Here is a 19,212-nt window from a genome sequence, read left to right as displayed (position 1 = left end):
TGTGATGGATTGGATCTGGTTCTGATCCTTGTGTATGTGCCTACTGGTGCATAACAAATGTCACCATGCAAAGTTCATGAGAACACAAGCAAGCCTAGCCCTCAGCTTATGTACAGTCTCTAGCTTTTATTTTTTTTTTTTACTTTCCTTTCTCTTGCTCTGCCTCCCTTTCCCTTTCCTTTTTCCTCTTCCTCTTTCCCTTACACCAGCCCTGTTGGTGAATCAACTCCTTTGCTGCTATCAATGCTAATTTAAAGCCCTGGGGAACCAACACTGCCTCTTTCTAAGTCTGTTAATTATGTTCTTTTGTCTGTTTTATCAAGCCCCTGTGTCTGTTACAGTAACTGTGCATACAGCGCTGCTGGCAAAGCCTTCTTGAACAGGCTGACTGAAAGAGATTTCTGCCAGGATTTTTTTGGTTTGTTTTTTCTGCTCTTGTGGCAAACATAAGCAAAGCTGAGAAAAACTATCTTCTGTTACTGATAAAAGTGTTCAGTGAGTGGGATGTGAATGCTTTACATCCTGAACCAGCACAGATCTTCTGGTACAGATCTTCTGGTACAAAGTGTGTCCCTGCCTGTCCTTTATGCTGTCTTTGTAGTGTAAACTGGACTCTATTTTGTCTTTGAGAAAGGACCCATTAGCTGCCTGGTATTTGTACAGTGCTTAGCGCAATGTAAGCTGCTCTTTAAGTACTTACCAACACAGCCTTGACTAGCCATTTGCCCTTGTGAAGGGTTCGGTGTGGTTTGTCACTGTCACTCTTTCTTATAAGACAAATACTTAAATTTCTCGATCCATTATGCTCAGTGATGGACTGCTTCTCCTTACAGGATGCTGTCAGGGGCTGAACTACTTTGTACTTGTGTAGTCTTTAGGTAGAGAGTGAGTAAAATGTTAGTTCTGAAAAAGAGAAATTTAGATTGCCTTAGCATACTGTATGCCAGACAAGAATAGACCAAGAGAGAAATAAATGCATGTACTTTTTACATACTGCAGATTGTGTATTTGTGTGTGTACCTGTGGCTACAGACTTCACTTTTCAGAAGGGCAGATTATTTTCTGGGTATTAAGAATGAGCAGTATGGATGTGGGTAGGTATGGTGAAGGAAGCCAGCTGCAGAGCCCTGTGCCTTACCTTCTGTCCTCCCCCAGAGCCCAGACTCTTGCAGCAGCACACCAGCCTGCCCTAGCTGGTCTCAGGCTGCCTGCTTCACCCCAGTGCCGTCTGCAGGGAACAGGTGCCCTGATGGTAGTCAGACTGCTGGGTCAGAGCCAGGGTTCGAGTGTGCTCATGGCCCCTGGACTAGAAGCACAGGTCCAGCCTTAGAGGCCATGTAGTGCAGCTCCCAGATTGCCCTCGCACTGCCACAGCAGCCTGCCCCAGTAGGCTCGACCAACTTGTGAGGTGATGGGGCTCTGCATGGGTTTTATCACAAAGAGAGGGTGATGGCAGCAGCCTGGCCTCTGGGCATGCATAGCTGTTTGGTCAGCTTTGCCCCAGTTTTTCCTTGTCATCTCTTGGGAAATAAAGGTATGGGACTATCACTTGGGGCTGCCATTTAAAGAAATTATTTTCCTGCACCCTTCTATGCTTAATAAACTTCCTGAGTAATGTGGCTGTCAGAAGCTGGGATCTGTAGCTGTTCTGTTTGCATAAGGAAAGTAGAAGACTTCCTGAAGCACAGTGAGTTGCTCTTGAAGTGCATCCCAAGAAAGCAGTCCAGTATCCAGCTGCACTGAAGGACAGAGCAGTGATGTTTCTGACTGCAGACTATATGGTTCAAATAGCAGATCCTGCATGGAAATGTGCATTCAGGTATGAGGAAAATGCATGACTGGGAGGAGGCAGTGTGAGCAGAGCAGGATGCAGTGCCTGTGCAGTCTCTGCTCCACTGGGACATCAGTTGACTGTTGGGGCTGGCTTTGTGCCCTGCTGGGACAGCTGAGGCTGCCTAGGTGGCAGCTGCCACCAGGTGTGTGCCTGGGATTCAGGTGGGCGTGGGAAGCTGAAGAAGCAGGTTTCCAGCTTTCCTGGTGGGTGTGCTTCTGTGGAAGTGGTGATAGGGTTGCAACATCCACTCCACCAAGCCTTTCTTAGCAAACTTGAGTCACCTTGCATGTGGGAAAATGCATCCTGTGAGCTGACTTCTTTCCCTCAGAAAGCATTTACTAGACTTCACTAAATATAGAGGCTTTGTATATTGTGTTGTCTGTCTTGAGGATAGTGGGTGCTTGAACAAACCAGGAATGAGTAGCTTAGTGTGCAGATACTCTTCTATTGACTCTTTGAACTGACAGCAAAACATGGTGCTCTGATGGCCATCAAAATGGAAAAGTCGTTCTCCTGAGAAAGCAGATCTAAATTATTTCCACTATCACAGCAGGGAGCATTGCATAGGGCTGGAACATACCATGACCTGTTGAAATGAACGACTGAAAGAAGGAAGTCATTCAGCTTATTTTCAGGCATGTGAAGTGATGGGATGGAAGCGAAGAAAGAAGGCTGTATCCTCTCAATACTCTTGATGCACTGTATTAGGTGAGGTATCTTACTGCTTTTTCAGTAGTTCCAAATAGTTTTTAACTTCTGGACCTATGGCAACAAATTAATTGAGGATGTATGGCTATAACAGTCTCAGTTTTGGTGTTATATATGTGTGTGCTGTTCTGATTATATATAATTATAATTAATTGTATAATTATCAAGGCTTTCCTTCTGTAGGGCCTTTGATGGTGTCTCCCACAACAAGAGTTGTCACTAAATTGGAGAGATATGGGTTTGATGAACGAACTGTTAAATAAATGAGGAATTGCCTAGGCAGCTGCATCCAAAGATTTGCAGTCAACTGCTCAGTGTCCAAATGGAGATCAGAAATAAGTGCTGTCCCTCAGGGGTCCATAATGTGATCTGAAGGGTTCAGTATCACCAGTGACGTGCAGTGGGTTTGAGTATGCTCTCGGGAAGTTTGCAGATGACCCCGCACTGAGCAAGTGCAGTTGATTTGCAAGTGGGAATGGAGGACACTCAGAGAGATTTCAGCCTAGAGAAGTGGGCCCATATGGATCTTGTAAAGTTTGGTGAGGTCAGGTCCTGGCCTGCACCTGCATCCTGGCCTTCCCCAGTATCTGTGCAGACTGGGAGATGAATAGATTTGGAGCAGCCCTGTGGAGAAAAGACTTGGGGGTACTGGTGGATGAAAAACTGGACATGAGACAGCAATGTGTGCTTCAGCTCAGAAAGCCAACCATACTCTGGGCTTCGTAAAAAGAAGTGTGGCTAGCAGGTCAGTGGAAGTGATTATCCCCCTCCACCCTACTCTGAAGAGGCCCACACTTCAATGACTAAGAAGTTTGGTTGTTTTATTTTTAGTTTTTTGCTTTCACAATGAGTGTTTGACTATAACTGCATCCAGAGACCTCTGTTAGCTCCTACTGCTTGCTTTCCTGGTCATATGAACGATCTCCTTGTGCCCTTAGCAACCTGTTTTTACTGTCTTCAGTGTGGTGATGCAAACCAAATGTAAACTAAATTTTACTGGGTTGATTGCTCTGTGGCTGTTCTCCTCCTGTATTACACCATGCTCAAGCAGGGAGCCCTAGAGTGTGTTACTCAGGATGTTTTCTTGAACATCTCCAGTGAGGGAAATTCCACAACCTCTCTGGGTAATGTGTTCTGTTGTGCGGTCACCTGCACAGGGAAGGTATTCCTTATGTTCAGGTGAAACCTCTGTCAGTTTCTGCCTGTTGCTTCTTGTCCTGTTGCTCCACTGAGAAGAGATTGGCTCCATCTTCTTGGGACATTCCCTTCAGGTACCTACAGACACTGATGATGTCTCAGTTGTCTCTTCTCAAGGCTGAACAGGCCCAGCTCCCTGAGACTTTCTGTGTAAGAGATGCTCCAGTCCCTTGATCAACTTTGTTGCCCTTTGCTGAAGCTACTCCAGGAGCTCCACATCTCTCTGGTACTGAGGAGCATAGAGCTGGACACAGCACTCATGAGTCTCACACATGCGTAGTGAGAAGTGGCCTCACTAGGGACTAGTAGAGAGACAGGATCACCTCCCTTGACCTCCTGGCAGTGTTCTTCCCAATGTCCCCAGGATACCATTGGCCTCCTTAGCCACATGGGCACCCTGCTGGCTTGTGGATAGTTGTTGTCCACCAGGATTCCCAGGTCTTTCTCCACAGAGCTGCTTCCCAGCAGATCAGCCCAAGCCTGTACCAGTGCATGAGATTATTCCTCCCTAGGTTCAGGACCCCACACTTGCCTTTGTGGAATGTTCCCCTCTGCCCATCTCTCTGACCTGTCGAGGTCCCTCTGAGTGGCTGCACAGCGTTCTGGGGTATTGGCCACTCCTCCCAGCTTTGTGTCATCTGTGAACTATGCTAAGGAGGCATCCAAGTCATTGATGAAGAAGTTAAACATCACTGGGCCCACTATTGAACCTTAGGGGACACCACAAGTGACAGGCCTCCAACTAGACCCTGTGCCAATTATTGGGACCCTCTGATGGCTGAATGGCTGATTTGCCATTCAGCCAGTTCTCCATCACCTTTTGCCTGTCCAGTTCACACACCTGAGTCTGCCTATGTGGATATGATGGGAGACAGTGTCAAAAGATTTGCTGAAGTCCAGGTAGATAGCAGCTATTGGTCTCTCCTGGTCTCTCCAGCCAGTTGTCCTGTTGTAGGCTCCAGCATGCTTTAAAAGTTTGGTTGTTATGCAGCTGTGTAGCATCTGAATAATCTGTGAAAAGTATGTGCTCTGAGAGAAAGATCATACTTACCACTGTTCAGCTGGTTGAAATTGTTACGTTTAGTTATGTTTTTGTACAGGAAACTAAAATATTTCTTTGCGGCTGTTCAACTCTGACTTTTTTTTTTTGTGTTGGTAGTTTTTGTAGTATCAAATCTAACTAAATGCAGCACCTGAGAAAAACCCATATGAATTTTGGGGAAAACCAGACATTTACCAAAAGCAGGGTTCTTTGAGCTGTACAGTTCTCTTTTTTCTGTTTTGTTAGCCAGTATTTGGCAATTACCAGCAGCTGTAGGGCAGGAGGAGGTAAGTGAAGACAGGAGAGAGATCTATGCCAGCTAATTTATGTCATATAAGGTGGGTCTTTGACAGCCTTCTTTCTGAAGAGCAATGTTAAAAAGTCAAGGTGACAGGAAAAAGCAATATTGGATCTTTTTTGTGGTACTTAGAAAATATTTTTCTTTTCCTCAAATTGGCACTTGGAAGGGACACTGAAAGCAGTAGTTTAATTGATTTCTTGGCAGCCAGCAGGTGAATATTACAAAGCAAATGCACTTAGTTGCTGGCTGGCTGTGTCTTCTCCCCCTGCCCTGTAGAACTGTCCCACAGTAACTTTCTTATGGTCCAAGAAGAGATAATATAAAAAGGAAGCATGGAAAATGTTAACATGATTCCACTCTCATCTGCCACGATTTTTGTACAGAGTCCCTTCACTCCCAAAGAAAGCAAAAATTAGAAATTTATAATTTAGAGTACCTCTGGGTTTCACATTATGATTCTTTTCCATGGTAGAGAAAGTGATTAATTTGTTTCAATAAATATTATACCTTTTGATCTACTGGTGTTTGTGTCACCTTACATAGGGCTCGATTCCAAGTAATTTTTTGTCCTTTTTTTTAACTCTGAGAGAACTTGTCCAATAATCTTTCTGAAAAGCCTCGGTTTCTTCTTCCTTTAGATGCAGCCAAACCGAAGCATTCTTTCTCAAATGACTCCTCAAACTTGCCAAGTTTTCTTTCTTTGCCATCTTCATGAGTTCATGCATCCACCCTAATCTGAGTCAGGATGCACTGATTTGGTTCCTTAGTACAAGGCTGTGATGCACAGAACCACCGCGATAGGGAGGAAAGAAAATAACACTTTAAAAGGGAAGGGTTCCTTCTTGATCACTGTAGCAGACCCCTAGCTTTCATTTACTACTTTTAGTGCCAATTAAGAATTAATTAAAAGATACAAAGGGAAAAGTATTGTCAGGGAAGTTATGCTTAAACATTGTTTTTATTACTCTTTTCTTTCTTCTGCAGAGTGGGAAGGCCCCAGTGAAAGACATGTTCACAGATCTCAAAGATGGAAGGAAGCTTTTGGACCTTTTGGAGGGTCTGACGGGGAAACCTCTGGTAAGAGAAACATCTGAGTCATATTTCCATTTATTAAAAAAACCCAGACCAATGAATAAACAAAACACAAACTGAGGCATGAGATTTTTTTTAAATTTTAGTTTATTTAAAACCCTAATTTACTTGTAATGTGTACTTGTTGTCTAAAGCTCCAGTGAAATTCCCATGAACTCCACCCATGAGATACAGGGTCAGGCTGACCTGCCTGACCCTCTCTTGAGGGTTTACATGCTGTCTAGCAAAGCATGTAAAATCAGTGGTGTTGTTCACATAGCGTATGTTTTTAGTAGAGATCTTTTAAAGGTCTGTTTCTGGATTATCAGGGTGACCTGTGTTCAGCTGGATCCCTGTGGGCTTCTAGTAAGCCTGTGAAAGATCCCTTCAAGAACAAAAAAGTAAAAAGACAACAACTAGTAGGTAAAAATCTGCATCTCCTTTGAAAAATTTTGTCATCTACAGACAAGAAAACACTGAAAACTGCTCGAAATGTGTATGGGAAAGTGCATGTGGCTGAAAACTCTTCCCCTGCTAACATTAATGGCTCTTTAGAAAGATGCATAAAATATGGTGAAACCTGTGCCCTTACTTGGGATTAAATTTTTGATTTCACTATTTATACTAAGCATCAAATTTGTTTATGACCCTTATGACGAAACTTCAGTCATACAAAATTTCACATTGCAAGTTTACTTTATTTTCTAAGCAGGTGTGTTTTACTACTACTTTTAATAATTTGTAGTGTGATTTGAAGTATGATGAAAACACCATGAGTTCTTTTGTTTCTAAGTTGATTACTGTGTTCCAAGTTCAGTTTCATGCTCTTGCAGTATGATCACTTTCTGCCACAGGAATTAAATTATGGTGATTAAAAGAAAATGGAGTGGCAGGTATTGTCAAGAGTTGAAGGTTTGTTTTTAATGGTGGGTTTTTTTTTTTTCTGGTTGTGGAAGTGTTTTGGTTTTTTTAATTCCCCCTGATATTAAAAGGAAGAGAAAGTCAGGAAGCATAACTTCTTCCCAGTATGCAAAGATTTAGCAGGCTTTTGGTGCCAGAAAAACAAATTGCTGCTTGTTCTCTCTTGGGAGCCAGAAAATTTCAAGTACTCTGGCAAATGTTCAAAAGCCTCAGATTTTCCCCAGGAACTCTGCCTTTGCATTGCTGGTTTATAATTTTGTAGATGCTGGGAATAAAAATTTTGGACTTAAGGAAGAAGAGCTGAAACACATTTTGAATCCAAAGCTTGTCCTGTGCCTTGATTTGGGGAATATTATTCTGACCAGTTTTCTTTTTGAAATTGTTGTGGATGATCTTATTTGGGTTTTCTCACTACTACTAAAAGAAAGAAGTGAAAATATGGAATTTTTTTTCTCTAATGTTGGTTGGTATGTCCATTAATTCTGGTGTTGAACAGATTGTAACTTTTTTTTTCAGCCTAAAGAACGAGGTTCCACACGAGTACATGCCTTAAATAACGTCAACCGAGTACTGCAAGTCTTGCATCAGAACAATGTGAGCATTTTTCCACAGCTTTTTGAGAGATTCTTTAGTTTATTGTTGTATGTAAATAAGTTCAGAATGCAGAGTAAAGGTTTTTTGTGTCTAAAATGAGACCTCATTGAGATGGGTGAACTGCTCATGGTTTCTTATATGATGCAGAATTTTACTGTCCAGCAGTTTTGTGAGATGTTAAAATGCAAACTTAAGAATGGTATTAAACTACTAATCACAAAACTGTGGTTTGTTGAGATGTGTGCAGCTCCCAAGAAAGAGGTGCCTTAAAGCTTTGATTCAAACAAACAGCAGGACAAAAAAAAAAAAAAAAAATTCAAATAATGCTGCATAACTTGTGCAGGAATCTGTAAGGGGATGGCAGGTTTTGTGGCTCTATCCTGCTCTCCATTTCCGGAAGGGTCTTTTCATTGATTTCTGTCATCTCTGTGTCAAATGTATAGTGTTTCTAATTTGCAGCTTTGGTGACTGGTCAGAAGAGCAAACAAGCAAACAAAATCAAATCCCCCTTTAAGAAAAATAAAAATAATAATTATTTAGCTTAATAATTGTTTTTAATGCCTGGAAGACAGTAGTGCTGTAGTAAAGTGGTTTTAGTTTTTCTTCCTTTTTTGACAAACAATTCCTGTTAAGTGGGCTGTCTATACTTAGAATTTCTATTTGTGAATGTCAGGTCTAAAATAACTAAAATACTAAAATAATGTAATAAGAACATTTTGGCAATAAAATACATCAAATACAAGAAAGCATAGGCATATTTATATAAACTGCTGATTGAAGAGTGATACAACATGCTGTATTATACTGCAATTTCCCCTCTGTGTTGGTGGACTAGTGTCATATTTCTTGGAAGCAGACAAAGCTGGCAGTGGGTTCTTTTTGTTCTTTGAGGTACTGTAAATATTGATTAACTTTTTAAAGGCTAAATAATGAGTTTTTCAGCTTGAAATGGATTCATTTTATTATGACAATAAATGAAACAATGCTGAATTGCAATAATTAATTATTTCTTCCTGAAGCTGACAACATCTGGGTTTCTGGAAGTAAACAGATGGTCTTAGTTAGCTGAAGGTTGTTAGGGTCATGTAGTTGATTTATGCCTACTGCTTTGCTTCATTAAAAAGTGTGTTGTGTGTTACGATGGAGGGAAAAGGCATCCACTGAGAAGCAGTTGCATTCTGTTGTTTGAGAGTTTGTGGGCTATGCAATATTCATAACTTGTGAAATAATTTATAAAAGTGTTTAAATATATATTGCAAGGATCAGAGAAACCTAGGGTGTTGGTGATCAAGTAATCCTGTGAACCTCATCCTTTAAGCAGAATGGCTCCAAGTAAGGAAAGTAAATTTTTTGATTTGTAAATCAAATTAAAATATAAAAATAGCTGTGGACCAAACTTGCTTAACTTTTATTTTCCTTTCAGGTTCTTTATGCTTGAATTTGTTTTTCCGTTTTGACTGCTAGTACGCACCTGTATATTTAGAGGAGAGAATAAAACTCTTCCCGTGAAAAATCTTCTTTGGTGCCATCTTTTGTCATGCAGTTTAAGCAGTTAACATTAAGTTTATTTAAGCAGTTGTCATGACAAATTCAGATGAACAATTTTCTGTCAACTCTGCTTTTCTCTTCAACTACTTTTTATTTCAGAGCACTTGGTAATACTTGGCTGGACAGCCAGGGATGTGGGGTGGGGTTGTTTCTTGGAGCTATGATAAGTGTTTAATAGAGTTGATTCAACCTCTCCAGGTGGAGTTGGTGAATATTGGAGGAACTGACATCGTTGATGGAAATCACAAGCTGACGCTGGGGCTGCTGTGGAGCATTATCTTGCACTGGCAGGTGAGAGACTACTGTGAGATCTCTTCCTTTCCAGGAATCATGTACATTGTTCTGCTGTGAGCGTCTCAAACCTTCCCAGGCTTTTGGTGGCAGAAAATACTGCTTCTATTTTGGGCTGGTAAATAAAGGCAGGCCAGTATTTGGTTTCTGCTTAAAGTCTATTGGCTGCCTCCCATGATCTGTATTCTTGTATATGCCCAGTTGTGCTCAGCTGCTCAGTTTAGTTCCTGCTGGTGTAAATTGCAGAGAGGCTTTTTGGACTGAAGCATTGTATTTCTATTCCTTCCTCAAGGGCTTGAGGCAGGTAGTGTTTTACTGTTTAGGTAGCTGTGTTTGTCTTGCATCTTACAGCTGCTTTGTAGGTTTGTTAGTCTCATAGGTTGAATTGTTACTGTTTTATCTAAGTATCTGGGAAGATCATTGAATTAACTTGGAGGGACTTTGGTAGATGTGTATAACTAGTACCCAAACAACAAACTACTTTTGTAGGATGAGCAGATATCCTCTTCTTGCAGAAAGCCTATACAAGCTGTACTTTTGGAGTTTGTTTACTGGTGGAACCACAGCTCGAGGCAGTGAGGAGTATTATTCCCTATGCTTAGAACAGACAGCACCAAGGAGAGTGAGAGGATCATAATGTAAGAGTAATGTGTCATTATTACACGAATCATCATTGGCTTTTGTAAGCAGTAGAGGGCAAAGATGGCCTGAAGACTGCTATTCCCAAATCTCATGTGAGGAATTGGAGTTTGATTGATAGCTTTTCATGGGGAAGCCCTTCCATGATTTGTGAAGTAGTTTGGTTTTGTAAGGAGAATATGTTTGTAAGGTGTAGTTGTTGCTGTCTTGCAGGTGAAGGATGTCATGAAGAACATCATGTCAGATTTGCAGCAGACCAACAGTGAGAAGATACTGCTGAGCTGGGTTCGCCAGTCCACCAGACCTTACAGTCAGGTCAATGTTTTGAACTTCACCACGAGCTGGGCTGATGGACTCGCCTTTAATGCTGTGATTCACAGACATAAGTAAGTGGCAAACAGCTTGTCTTTGACCTAGTAAAGTAAACAGCTTTCTTTCTGTGTCTTCGTGCTTGAACATTTGACAGCTTCTGGCCTATTTCAGTGATTCATTTTCCAGGATTCTTGTTTGTTTGTCTTTTTTTGTGGTAACAATAGCAGTGGTGGGACATTGCCAGCATATTGCAAAGGCTGTAGCCAAGGCAGGAGTGTAACACTGAGTTCCTGCACATGCACAAACATTTGCTAATTGGAGTGGGTGTGCATCCCACTTGGTATGCATTTTACAGTGAATATATTGAAAGGGTCTCTGTGGGAGAAGGAGGAATTGACCATCTTCACCTGAATTTCTCTCCTACCTTCCCTCCTTTGCAAAAAGAAACATTTCTTCCCTTGGAGATTGCGATATAATTTCAATAAGAAGATACAGAAGCTTCAAAATGAAGAAATGAGAGGCTCTGTAGCTTTTCTGGTGTTTTTTAATATATTGTGCCTGAAAGACAATGTATGCAGTTCCATTAGGAGAACTGTGGGGCAGAATATCAAACACTTTAGGTATCTAGAATATCCTTTAATTTGTTCATTATACTTTATAAGGAATAGAGTTAAAGTTTCTTTGCACAGATCTTTTGTGTTTCTGATTTTTGCAAGAATCTGCAGATTCTTACAGATTCTATTAAAATTACGTACCTTTTTTTACTTCCTTTTTAAAAATCTCTTTGAGATCTACTGGGCAATCCATTCTAATCCTATGTCTCTTAAAAGAAGTCAGCTCATTGCTTTGCAAGGTCTGACTGTTCTAACCCATAAATAACCATTTTAATGTGGAAATGGTGTAATAATTTCTAGAATTTAACCAGACCTCCTGGTCACCAGGTATTTGACACAGCAAATGCTCTACAAACACTGAGATTTACACTGGCAGATGCCAAGTGTTTGCAGAACATATATTCACTTTGAGCCTGCTCTAAAGTGCCCATTTGGCCTGTGGTAACTGCAATAGGCTCTGTCACAGGCTCGCTGTCTTCAGGACAGGTCTGCCTTGACATACCACTGTGTAATTTGGATCAGGGCTGCGTGGCTGTGGAAGGAGGGCTAGCACCACACTGAGGGCTTCTGCAAGTTTGGAAGGACTGCTGTGTAAGGACAGAGCAATACTGCCAAACCTCTCACTGGAATTTATCACAAGTATTAGGAAGTCCCTCCCCTGGATTGTGTGAGAAGTTGTGGTAAAGTTTTCCTACAAGCACAACTGCCTGTAGTGGCCTTGCTCTGCTGCTGAATGTGTGAAGCTTTGTGATGGAGAGTGTGCCAAATGAAACCTAGGTGACCTGAGAGAAGTAGAAAAATTAGTTTTAGGCTGTTTGTTGTCCTTTTGTTTTAACTATGTGCTTGGGCTTTACAGGATCTGAAGTCTCTGCCCATTTCAGAGCACTTGTTAAGTAGCAAAAGCCTCAGCTGAAAGCTTTTGACTCAGTAGCTGTGCTTTCCTGTGACTTCCTAAAACCTGGGTCTAAGCCTTTTATTCTATATTCCTTGGAGCCTGACAGATGCTGGCTGGCATGCCAGAATTCAGCTTTGTTGTCCCTGGGCACAAGTCCTTTAGTCACAGAAGCACCATTTTCCCCATACTTTTAAGAAGTCTTGAGCTGGGTTTCTCTTTTCAGCTTTGAAGGAGAGACTTTAAAAGCACTTGCAAGGAACAAGGAGATTGGGGCAGGTTGCAGAAGCGATAGGGCAACAAAGCTATTTAACTTACCCAGATAGTAATGCTTCCCTACCTAAGGGGCATTTTTCAATACTGCTTTTATATTTTAGTTTAATATGACACTTGAAAGAGGAGAATCTTAATGGGATTCCATTTCCATTAAGAGATTTAATATCTCTCTTTTCTCATTATGTATCTATCAGCAATTGTTAGTTTTACTACCTCTTGGTTACAATATCTAATAACTTTGTAACACTTGCAGCATGTAAGCAACCTATTACCTCATAATTTTACTAGCATTTTACTGTACTGCTCTCTTTCATTTACTAATATTAGCTTAGCTCCTCTTTGAATTGAATTCTGCTTTTTGGTTTGATTTTCTCACTCTTAGGTAAGTACCTAGTTGTGATCTATTACAACCTTTGTTTTCAAAGTCAGTATCTACTAAAGATTTACATGAATCTGTGCTGCTTTTGCATGGATGTGCAGTATTCCATGAGCTGCTATGTATATCTTTGTTCCTGCTCACCATGCTTTCTTCTGGCTTTTTGCTTTTTAGACTCTGTTGGCTTAGGGACTTCCTCTTTCACAAATGTAGTGACTTGACAGATGATAAAGGGTACTCTGAGTCAATTTACAACTGAATCAAATATTAAAAGAATTAAAGGCATGCCTCTCTTCCTCCCCAAGTTCTATGAAGTACAGAATCAATAGCAGTGTTTTGATGAGAAGCCACTGTTGCAGGAGAATGGAGGGTGTTTTAATGGCTCTGCAGCTGTGCTGCTGCAGCACTTCACTGATCATGCCCCACAGTTGTAGGTACTGCTAGAAATGGGCCCTGTTTGCTCCCTCTGCTTCCTGTTGTGTGCTCTGCTCTTTCCCTTTGAGACCCACCAGCAGGTTTTGGGCACATAGCTGGACTGGAGATGCCCTTGGGTTAACACTGATCTTAGATGAAGGCTGCTGACACTGCAAATTGACCAACTCCTTGGCCTGATTTGCACTGGGCCTCATGAGCACTTGTGATGGGATGTTTTCTTGTAGGCTGTTGTTTGTTATTGGGGGAAAAAACCCATGGGGAAGAGTGAGGGAGTGGGGTGGAGACTGCTGTTTCTCCTGGCTGTGATGGCCTGGGGTGGTCACTGAGCCACATCACAAGTTTGGAATGAGGTTTTCCAGGAGTAGAGTGACTCTTGATTACCCAGCAGTGCCTGATGCAGAAAATGTGTAGTAATAGTAATGCTTAAAAGAAACAGTTGAGGAACACTGGTTCTGGGATAAATTTTAAACAAAGCTTGTGTTCTTGCTAGTGGTATTTGATCTCCTGTTTCAGTCAATGGCTTTGTTTAGGACATGGAATGGAAGGTGGATGTTGCTGTGAGCATACAGTCAATTAAATTGTGATCGTCAGATTATCACTAATAAGTGAGAATCGTGCTTTTTGTTTTGCATTTGTGTATATGCACTTATGTTGGTATTTGGTATATATGTCTATGAATATATTATTTGAGTAGCTACTATCATATGCCTAACTTGAAATTCTGCATGGTATGGAATTTTCTTATGTATAAATTTGCTTTCATTCTTGTTTTGCTTTCACTTTTAGACCTGAGCTGTTCAGCTGGGATAAAGTTACAAAGATGTCTCCGGTTGAGAGACTGGAAAATGCTTTCAACATAGCCAAGAACCACTTAGGAATAGAGAAACTATTGGATCCTGAAGGTGGGATGCAGTTGTTTTACTTGACAAGAAGCTTTTTTTGATCGCTCTTAAAAGAAATTTCTTCTATTGATACTAAGTATGAATAACAATTTTATCAGCTTTGTGCAGTGCTATTTAATTTCAAACTTATAAATTTGGATTTAAGCATATGCCATTTGTTAGGGTAAGGGTACGGATGTACATGTGTAGGCTTTGGTGGTTTGAATATTAAGGTTTGGGTTGACTTTCCATCTGGGGACTGCGTAAGGAAGGTGAAGTTAGTACGCTGACTTTGCTTCCTTTTACGTAGGAGCTGTGCTGCAAGGGTGTGTGCTTTTCAGGTGCAGTAGTACATTCTGTAGAATGAGGTGGTTTAAGAGCTCAGAATTTATTGTTCTCTACACACACAATGAGTAGCAGTAGCTGCCTAGGAATGCTTACCAGGAAATCTTTATGGCTCCTTTTAAATATACTGACCTGTTGCTCTGCTTTGAAGTCAGCCTCCAAAGATTCATTCCGTAAGACGAGCACCACCTTCTTATGAAAAAAAAAATTATTCACTGAATGGGTACTGTTCATAACCCAAGAGAAGTGAACCTGGCTCAGTGAAACTCTTTCCAGTGTGGAAAATGAGAAAATTTCCTGACTGGCAATGGGAAGGGGGATAAAGCCAAAGTGGAAATGTTTGTTTATGTAGGATACTGTCCCTGATAGTTTTCTGCCTAGGAGATGCTTCAGAACAATTTTCCTGAAAGGGATTTTATTCCTTAGCAACTTCATGTCTAGGTTTTTACGTCAAAAAGATCAAGATTTTAATGTTCATTCACTTCCACATGTAGAAATTTTTTTTTTTTTTTTCCCCACCTTCATGCTACTTTCAATATGTGTCCAGACTGGTCTCTAAGTTAAGAGTTTATGAAAGGCTGTTTGACAGGACAATATGTGAATTGTTACTTGTGTTCTATGAAATGATTTAAAAACTTGTCTTCATTTATTTTTCCCCGTGTTTTATCTTTTTGATACAGATGTTGCTGTACAGCTCCCAGACAAAAAGTCCATTATTATGTATTTAACGTCTTTGTTTGAGGTCCTTCCTAAGCAAGTTACAATGGAGGACATTCGGGAGGTGGAAACCCTTCCAAGGAGATACAAGCAGGAATGTGAGGATGGAGAGTTGAGTGTGCAGCAGGTGTGTTTGTCATCAAAGCCAGCCTTTCTTTTTTGGAGTTGTAGTTTTAGCTGATCTTCATATTTGTCAGTTATCTCTGGAACATGCCTTCTGTCCTGGGCAACATAACTAGGAAAATATGAAAAATCATAGCAACTTCTTTGTCATTAACTTCAGTCTTTCTGCCTTCCTTTTTCTTTTCTGAAATGTGTACAAAATCTTGTGTATTGAGATATAATATAACAAAGTTCCATTTGTATTATGCTGCCTTTTGTTTTTGTTTTTTTTTTTTTTTTTTTTTGCTTCTCTGTTTCATACGTCTTGATCAGCTGAAGAGGGTGGTCCACAGTCTTTAACTGAATTTTCCATGGAACTTGTGGTGGTTAGTGGTAGTCATGAGGTTTTGGTTGGTTTTGAGATTCACTGTTGACAGAGCAAGATTAAAGTTGTATTTTCTATTCAGGTTCTTTACTAATGAACTTGCATTTTAATATAATGACTTTGGCCTTTCTCATTAAAATGTATCCAACATTTTTTTTAACATTTTATGAAAGCTTGAAAGAGATTTTAGTTGTTCTGTTTTTAATACCGTTTGGAGGGCATGTTCTGTGTATTTCTAAGACATCTCTTTTCTCTTGGCTGTCTAGACTGTGGCACTTGAAGAAGACCAGGACAGTTCTAGAGGAGAGACTCCCAGCACAGTGACAGAGGTGGATATGGACTTGGATAGCTACCAAGTTGCTCTGGAAGAAGTTCTTACATGGCTTCTGTCAGCTGAGGATGCATTTCGGGAACAGGAGGAAATATCTGGTGATGTTGAGGAAGTCAAAGAACAATTTTCCACCCATGAAGTAAGCTTCATTCTTTTGTTGTGGTTTGGCTTCTTTTTTGCATGTGAGTAAATAAGCTGCAAAACTTTCATTTCCTAGCCTTTATTCAAGGTGAAATTCTCCATTTTAAAAGAACCTTGATTGAAGCATGTTTTGAAACCTTAATGTAATTTTTTTAATCAGCCTTTGGTGACTGGTTTACAGGTGTGCATAATACAAAGGCAGTCTGATCTCAGACTGAGTTGTACTTCCCTGCTGGCAATTAAAAAAAACCTGGTCAGCCTTATTCCACTTGCTGTTACATAAGGGTAATGCTGAAATTGACAATGATGTCAATCTATTCAGTGGTCCTCCTATGATGGTTAGGATAGTTTGTTTCAGAAACATGTGTTGATGCTTCCAAATTATTGGTTTTTTTACAAATTTTGGTTTGACTTTGTTCTAAATCTGAAAAAACGTCCTGATGTTGCTAGAAGGTGATTGCCATGTTAGATATTTTAGTTTTTTCCCATGCCAGCTTACTGTATCAAATCAAGGCTAGAGTTTGAATGCTGATCAATAGGAGGAATTTTTTCCTTGTGCTATGGTTTTAAAGCCAAGAAGCAAAGGAAGAGATGTTCTGGATTTACAGTAAATATATGTTGCTAACTCATAGGGTTCTAATTGCTTTCCTACAGTACATTTCAGATGTTTTGTGTTCTGTTGGCCATAGGTGTATCCCTGTTTCATATTTTTGGTATTTTTGCTTGAAGGCTCTCTTCTCCCCAACAGAGATTTCATTGAGGTGGTCTGCTTTTTTTTCTTTGTTTTACTGGATTCTGAATTTTTTGTAGTGCATGGAAAATCTTGTGTCCAGGAAAGAAACAGGTCTGCCATCATCATGCATTTGATGGTGTCAGCTCCTTCTAGAGCACTGATTCAAACATTATAGTTTTTTAGGATATTTACCAAATCATAAACTCTGATCAGACCTCACAGTGATGTCTGCTTGGACCATTTCCAGGGTTTTATGATGGAACTGACTGCGCACCAGAGCAGTGTGGGCAATGTTCTGCAGGCTGGAAACCAACTGGTGGCCCAGGGAAATCTGTCACCTGAAGAAGAGTTTGAGATCCAGGAGCAAATGCTGCTGCTGAACTCCCGCTGGGAGGAACTCAGGGTGGAGAGCATGGACAGGCAGTCCCGGTGAGTTCATGGCACATAACTTCTTCTAGAGGTTCAGGACTGATGTCTGGTGCTTGCTGTGTTTTGGAGAATTTGGTTTGCATCTCTTTGTAAGACTTGTTTTAGAATTAACATTTCAGTTTGTGACACACAATCCTCCTTTATATTTTAAGGTGAAACAAAAGAAATGTGTATAACTGACTGGGGTTTTTCGGTCATTATGTAAAGTACTCTGTGAATTGTTATGTAGATGTGCCAGACTAATTATATGGTATTTAAATGCAGTGGTTGCATAAACTACTGAAACAATATTAGATACACATTTAAGTTTGTCAATAAAGTGTATAGTGGATGTGGATATCTATGGGTATGTGGATATCTAAGGATATCTATCTATTTACATAATTAAAAAACTTTTAGAAGAATTTTTCCCTACATATGGGTTACCAAGGTAAGAGCTGTACATCAATGGAGAAACTGTTTGATTGTGACTTTCAGCAGTGGCTTTATTAGCAGCAAATCCCCATTGGAAGAAACAATCTCTGATATAAATTGCATAATTAATGAACATTTTTTATTAAGAAACAAGAATACTTATCTGTGTTTCTTAGCTAAATGGTGAAAATTTTATTTGGTAGGTAACAGTTTTATGTATGGCCTTGCACCTTTCCTATATGAACTAGAATTTAGTTCCTTTCCTCGGGAAAGCTGTGTCTGAAGTAACTCTGTGCTTCCCCCTGCAGCCTGCACGACATGCTGATGGAGCTCCAGAAGCAGCAGTTGCAGCAGCTGTCTGACTGGCTGACGGTCACAGAGGAGCGCATTCAGAAGCTGGAATCTCAGCTCCTAGCGGAAGATTTGGAGTCACTTCAAAAGCAGCTGGAAGAACATAAGGTAAACCTTTTGCTGTCGTGTAATATGTAGAGGAGAAGTATTTGGAAGATGTGTACATTGGTGGATTCCTTGACTGAGAAACTTGATTGCCAAGAGTCATATATGGCTGTATTTGGTGCTTGGAAAAGGATGATGATGGTGTAGAAAGGAATTAGGAGCTTTAACTTAACATCTGAGTACTGCTGACTAGCAGGAGCTATTATATTTGCTTCATGCAGGAAATGAAACCTTTAGGGAAAATTGTTACCCTTACTTTGTGCAGAGAATAGGGCCTCTCCTGGTAAATTGTTGATGTGAGGAACAGGTACGTAAGAGTACTATGGGTAGACTTGCCCTTAATTACTGGCAGTCATTACTAAAGCCTGCTTGAGACTTGCACATTAAAATAATGTGGGAGTCAAAATCATCAGGGCCTTCCAAGTCACCAGTTCCAGTCCCTGCTTTTACAGGGATCACATCCTAAGGGAGGGCTTAGACACTGCTTTCTCATGTGTGCAATATTTTGGAAGTGTGTTTTCTCTCAATTGAGTTTTTGGGTGTAAATCCTTTCTACCCTGCAATGTTTTTTGTGAAGGAGAAAGATGTCCTTTTGATATTTATTGTAGTGCAGCTTTAGTTTTTATGCTCAGTGCTGAGATTTGACCTTCTCCCCAGCATGGGACATACCTCACAGAACAAGAACACTGGAGTATTTTTAGTCTATGTAGTTTCCTGTCCTTTGTTTTTAAAGTCTGGAGAGTTTGAGGCATGTGTTTCATAGAGTAGCTTAGGATATGCTGGTATAAAAAGTGACATTTACAGTACTGTAAAGGTGTGTTGATCTTGCAGAGATATTTTATAGTAGGCTTTAACCATTGAATCTGTTCTTTTAGAAGTTGTATGAATATTTAAATCTACAGATTTCTTTAAACTAATTTGAGCTGCATGTTTTTTGCAGTTTTCAACTATTACCTTAGAGTGTCGTGGTCAGTTATTGCACTGTTGATACTTTCGAAATTATATTGTCAACTCTTGAAAAATAAGTGTTCTTAATGATTTCTGTTTGGCATGCTCTGTGTTGCTTACCTAATAGCAACCCTGTGTAGAAACACTTAAGCTCTCCTATGTATAACATCAAACATATGGAAAGTCAGTGCAGTTGTCATGTGATTCTTCTAGTCAAGTATGGGGCATCCAACTGAAAGCACTCCATCTTTTACAGCATTTTAACAGAATGGGTTTTGG

At 40.3% G+C, this 19,212-nt stretch overlaps 1 protein-coding gene across 6 annotated transcripts in view; it reads left to right on the top strand.

Annotated features, from left to right (window-relative positions):
* Positions 1-19,212, top strand: part of UTRN (utrophin) — a 338,373-nt gene that overhangs the window by 65,960 nt on the left and 253,201 nt on the right. For 5 of the 6 annotated variants that reach the window (XM_059841749.1, XM_059841750.1, XM_059841747.1 and 2 more), the window contains 9 exons: positions 6,067-6,159; positions 7,591-7,668; positions 9,415-9,507; positions 10,360-10,532; positions 13,838-13,953; positions 14,958-15,121; positions 15,748-15,951; positions 16,934-17,115; positions 17,838-17,988. In XM_059841749.1, coding sequence (XP_059697732.1) covers positions 6,067-6,159; positions 7,591-7,668; positions 9,415-9,507; positions 10,360-10,532; positions 13,838-13,953; positions 14,958-15,121; positions 15,748-15,951; positions 16,934-17,115; positions 17,838-17,988 — 1,254 coding nt within the window. Of the gene's footprint in view, positions 1-2,395; positions 2,543-6,066; positions 6,160-7,590; positions 7,669-9,414; positions 9,508-10,359; positions 10,533-13,837; positions 13,954-14,957; positions 15,122-15,747; positions 15,952-16,933; positions 17,116-17,837; positions 17,989-19,212 lie in introns of those variants that run through there. The other variant, XM_059841752.1, reaches the window with a different exon arrangement.

The sequence above is a fragment of the Haemorhous mexicanus genome, chromosome 3 (genome assembly GCF_027477595.1).
Source record: "Haemorhous mexicanus isolate bHaeMex1 chromosome 3, bHaeMex1.pri, whole genome shotgun sequence".
Taxonomy (NCBI): Eukaryota; Metazoa; Chordata; class Aves; order Passeriformes; family Fringillidae; genus Haemorhous; species Haemorhous mexicanus.
Note: the sequence above shows the minus strand (reverse complement) of the source record. Positions and strands in the feature narration are given on the sequence as shown.